The sequence below is a fragment of the Pinus tabuliformis genome, chromosome 5_1 (genome assembly GCF_031772625.1).
Source record: "Pinus tabuliformis cultivar Carrire ecotype Pingquan chromosome 5_1, CPIR1, whole genome shotgun sequence".
NCBI classification, from domain to species: Eukaryota; Viridiplantae; Streptophyta; class Pinopsida; order Pinales; family Pinaceae; genus Pinus; species Pinus tabuliformis.
Window position 1 is genome coordinate 296,931,915 of NC_142305.1, and position 4,700 is coordinate 296,936,614.

General features: G+C 32.2%; 1 protein-coding gene across 1 annotated transcript; it reads right to left on the reverse strand.

The window, feature by feature from the left end:
* Positions 1 to 1,173: 1,173 nt before the first annotated feature.
* Positions 1,174 to 3,808, reverse strand: LOC149164522 (uncharacterized). Its single transcript, XM_089430931.1, has 4 exons — positions 3,559 to 3,808; positions 2,691 to 3,349; positions 1,991 to 2,504; positions 1,174 to 1,712 (listed from the first exon to the last, which is right to left on the reverse strand). The coding sequence occupies exons 3-4, from the start codon at positions 2,240 to 2,242 to the stop codon at positions 1,407 to 1,409; spliced, it is 558 nt and encodes a 185-aa protein (XP_089287057.1). The 5' UTR covers positions 2,243 to 2,504; positions 2,691 to 3,349; positions 3,559 to 3,808; the 3' UTR covers positions 1,174 to 1,406.
* Between the last annotated feature and the right edge of the window lie 892 nt (positions 3,809 to 4,700).

Below are 4,700 nucleotides of genomic sequence, written 5' to 3' on the forward strand. Positions count from 1 at the left end.
CCTTAGTTTACAAAAAAAAAAATATATATAGGTAATAAATAATACAAAACTATATACTATAATATAATTGATATGTAATATAATAATAAAATTATCTTCCTATCATAAACATAGATAAATACTATAATATAATTGATATATAATATAATAATAAAATTATCTTCGGATCATAAACATAGATAATAAGTAATACAAAACTATATACTATAATATAATTGATATGTAATATAATAATAAAAATTTATTGCATGTAGATATGAAAAAAAAAAAATCAAATTGATATGTAATATAATAATAAAAATTTATTGCATGTAGATATGAAAAAAAAAAAATCAAAGATAATAAATATAGGTAATAGGTAATACAAAACTACTATAATATACTTGATATGTAATATAATAATAATAATTTATTGTATGTCGATATGTAACTCAAAAAAATTCAATGGCAGATATATATAAACCCATATTGCTTTCCAAAATTATCAGATATATAATATAATAATAAAAATTCATTCAACATATTCAATGGCAGATATATATGTAAACCCCATATTGCTTTCTAAAATTATCTTCCGATAATAAATATACCTAATAGGTAATATAAAATTATAATATAATATAATTGATATGTAATATAAAAAATTCATTCAAAACTATAATATAATATAATATCATAATATAATTGATATGTAATATAAAAAATTCATTCAAAACTATAATATAATATAATATCATAATATAATTGATATGTAATATAAAAAATTCATTCAACATTCAGTGGCATAAAACTAGCTATAAAATAATTGATATGTAATATATAAAAAAATCATTCAACATTCAATGGCAGTGGCAGATATATATGTAAACCCCTTATAAAACTATAATATAATTGATATGTAATATAAAAAAATTCATTAAATAAATCATTCAACATTCAATGGCAGTGGCAGATATATATGTAAACCCCTTATAAAACTATAATATAATTGATATGTAATATAAAAAAATATTATTGAATAAATCATTCAACATTCAATGGCAGTGGCAGATATATATGTAAACCCCTTAACCCTTATAAAACTATATAATATAATTGATATGTAATATATAAAAAAAATCATTCAACATTCAATGGCATATATATATATATATATATAAAAGTAAACCCCTTATCACAAGGATGTAAAATGTTCATTTACCTGCAAATTATACAGGTAAAAAGACCTTGACCTCAGCAGAACTATTCACAAAAATTTCAACCCACTCCCACATCAATAGAAATTCTTGGCTAGTGCTGGTGGTAACCAAGGGCATCTCTAATAGCATTTCAATCTTGTAAAATACACTTAATACTGTTATACATTTTTTACCACTTTCAATCTGGTGCAAAGAACCATACAAGTATCATTCCCTGCACCTTGAGGATAAGCGATCTAAAAAAAGATGATCCACTGTCGAACAGTGTTGCTTTGATCTGCACATGCTACACTCTTTTTCACGAGAGTGTTGATTGTAAACATAAATAGTTGATGCTACACTCTTTTTCACGAGTGTTGATTGTAAACATAAAAAGTTGATGGTTGCCCAATAATATGGCACTATTCTTATCACCGATTTTAGCTCTTCCACTTGCTGAAGATTGCAGTCTCCATGGATTGCCCACGGATCCGTCTTTGTTAAAGGATTTTTATAGAAGCCTTGTTCAGAAACCTGAAATTTAATTGCCAAACATCCATCAATTAAACTAAATATCGTGCATAACAAAGATTACTGTTTTAGTATATTCTGAGAAATTCAATGGAATGCACATCATTTCAGAAATAAATAAATAAAATGGAATGCTCATCACTGTTCTAGTATATTCTGAGAAATTCAATGAAGATTCAATGGAATGCACATCATTTCAGAAATAAATAAATAAAATGGAATGCTCATCACCTAAAGGAAAATTCATGCTTGAAGAACATGTCGGACAGCTATTTACATACCTTTGCTTGAAAATCATCGAGAGCAGCCTCAAAGAAAAGGTCTTTATCAGAATGCAAGGTATTTGCCGTAAGTGCAACAATGGCTGTCTTGACTCCCATTGATCTCAGTTGCCTTGTTGCCTGAATAAACATGTCGGACAGGTATTTACATACCTTTGCTTCAAAATCATCGACAGCAGCCTCAAAGAAAAGGTCTTTATCAGATTGCAAGGTATTTGCTGTAAGTGCAACAATGGGTGTCTTGACTCCCATTGATCTCAGTTGCCTTGTTGCCTGAATTATGGACAGGTATTTACATACCTTTGCTTGAAAATCATCCACACCAACGGATTAGTCCTGATACTAACTCTATTGATTTTTGTGTCTTCCACGAGCAAGATTCTTTTGGGGGAGCTACAAGAATCCTGAGAAATCATGGAACCTTTTGACTGGACAGTTCTAAATCTCCGACTTCTGGTTTCAGTCTGAGATGAAATGTCGAGATCATCCCATATAATGTGTGTTGATCTACAATCTGTTGCATCAATTTTAAAAACAAATTGAAATTGAAACCCATTTCAGTGTAGGGCAAACGATTTGAATGTTATCCAAATAAATGAAAACCCTTTTCAATTAAGTTAAAACAAATGACACCAATTTCAATTAAACAAAACGGACTTTAATGCAATCCAAATAAATGAAGGAATATCACTAAAATTACCTCTCGTATTGTGAAACACATTGGTCATGAATCCTTTAGAGCATTGGGCTTCCTGAGTTCTCTGGCTTGCATCCTCTTCCTGCATATTGTGAAACACATTGGTCATGAATCCTTTAGAGCATTGGGCTTCCTGAGTTCTCTGGCTTGCATCCTCTTCCTGCATAGCCCCACAATATGACCATGTCCTCCTACGTTTCCAAACCATCCCAAAAATACCCAAACAGGCCACCAGACCAACACTCATTATTTTACTTTAATGTAAATGCCCCTCAACAAAAAGGAAGTGAAAATAAAATGCTCTCTCGGAGACCGTGCTAGATGACTTCAAAACATTTTTTGAATAACCACGGTGAATTTGTGGACAACCATCTTCCAAAATATTGGTAACATAATTTCATAATCCTTAGCAGATACAAATGGTGCATGCCACCCATACAGAGGAAGAGTGAAAATTTCGAACGGGCATTTTCCCACCAAGTCCCACTCTTTCGGTTTCACTAAAAAGGTAAAAGCTCTCTCATGGTCTTCTCGTTGATTCTAGCCTCTTTCCAATGAGTATGTTTCAAACCCGCTTTGACTGGATATTGAAAAGTTGATTCCAGCCTCTTTCCAGTGAATATGGTTCACACCCGCTTTGACTGGATATTGACAAGGAACTCCTGAAATTATAACAGTTTATTAGAACTTGCTAATGCACATCAGAATACATGTCACAGGACAAATGCATTGTGAATAATTTTAAAGAGAAATCTTAATTTGCATTTTAAATCTTCCTTACGCAATATACTTTTAATTGGATTCTTATACGAGAAAATAAAATATTTAAACTATTGATGTTATATTCTGATTTTGAATTTTGTCGGTTTACCGTTGGCAAAGTCCTTCACAAAAGGTCAATTGGGATCCTTCCTACCCAAGTTCATTTTCAAATTTCTGATATTTCTGATATATTCGCTCTTTGATAGTGCTGCAACATCAACATTGACACTCATAATTGAGAAAATAATGCCTTACTTCGAATCAGTTCATACATTTTACTTCCAGCTCTAGCCTGCCTTCCCCAAGATGGAGAAAAATTCAGTGTTGATTAGGAAGATTACTGTAGTGCAAATGCCTGGAAACCCTAAAACTATGTTGCAGGAAACGTGGTATAGAGGTCCGTTTCTGTACGGAAACAGGTACGAAATGCGGAAACGCGTTTGGTACGGCCGTGAAACGCGTTTCCGGCCGTACTCCCACGTTTCCTGAAATGGAAACGTGGCCAGTACGGCGGAAACGCGTTTCAGGGCCCGTACGACCCACGTTTCCTCATTAACTTGTGTTTTTTAAATTTATTTTTTTTAATTTGTTTTTTAATTTACTTATAGGGTATGTTAGTGACTTCTTGTTGCTCCTAGATGCGTGTCTAAAGTTATAAAAATGTATTTTTGCCCTAGTGTTGATATGCAGTTCATCATGAAGTTTGAGGGATATGCAGTTCATGGTAATGTTAAATTCTTAAAGTAAAAGTGATATTCTCCTTTATTTTTCATTTTCATCCTTTTACTTAAATTTTTAACATTACCATGAAATGACTCAAGATGTTTGAGAGTGATTATTGCAGAACTTTTGACTGGACAGTTCTGAATCTCCGACTTCTGGTTTCAGTCTGAGATGAAATGTGGAGATCATCCCATATAATATGTGCTGATCTACAATCTATTGCATGAATTTCAAAAACAAATTGAAATTGAAACCCATTTCAGTTAAGTTAAAACAAATGACACCAATTTCAATCAAACAAAACGGACTTTAGTACAGTCCAAACAAATGGAATATCACTAAAATTACCTCTCCTATTGTGAAACATATTGGTCATGAATCCTTTAGAGCATTGGGCTTCCTGAGTTCTCTGGCTTGCATCCTCTTCCCGCATAGCCCCACAATATGACCATGTCCTCCTACGCTTCCAAACCATCACAAAAATACCCAAACAGGCCACCAGCCCCACAATATGACCATGTACTCCGA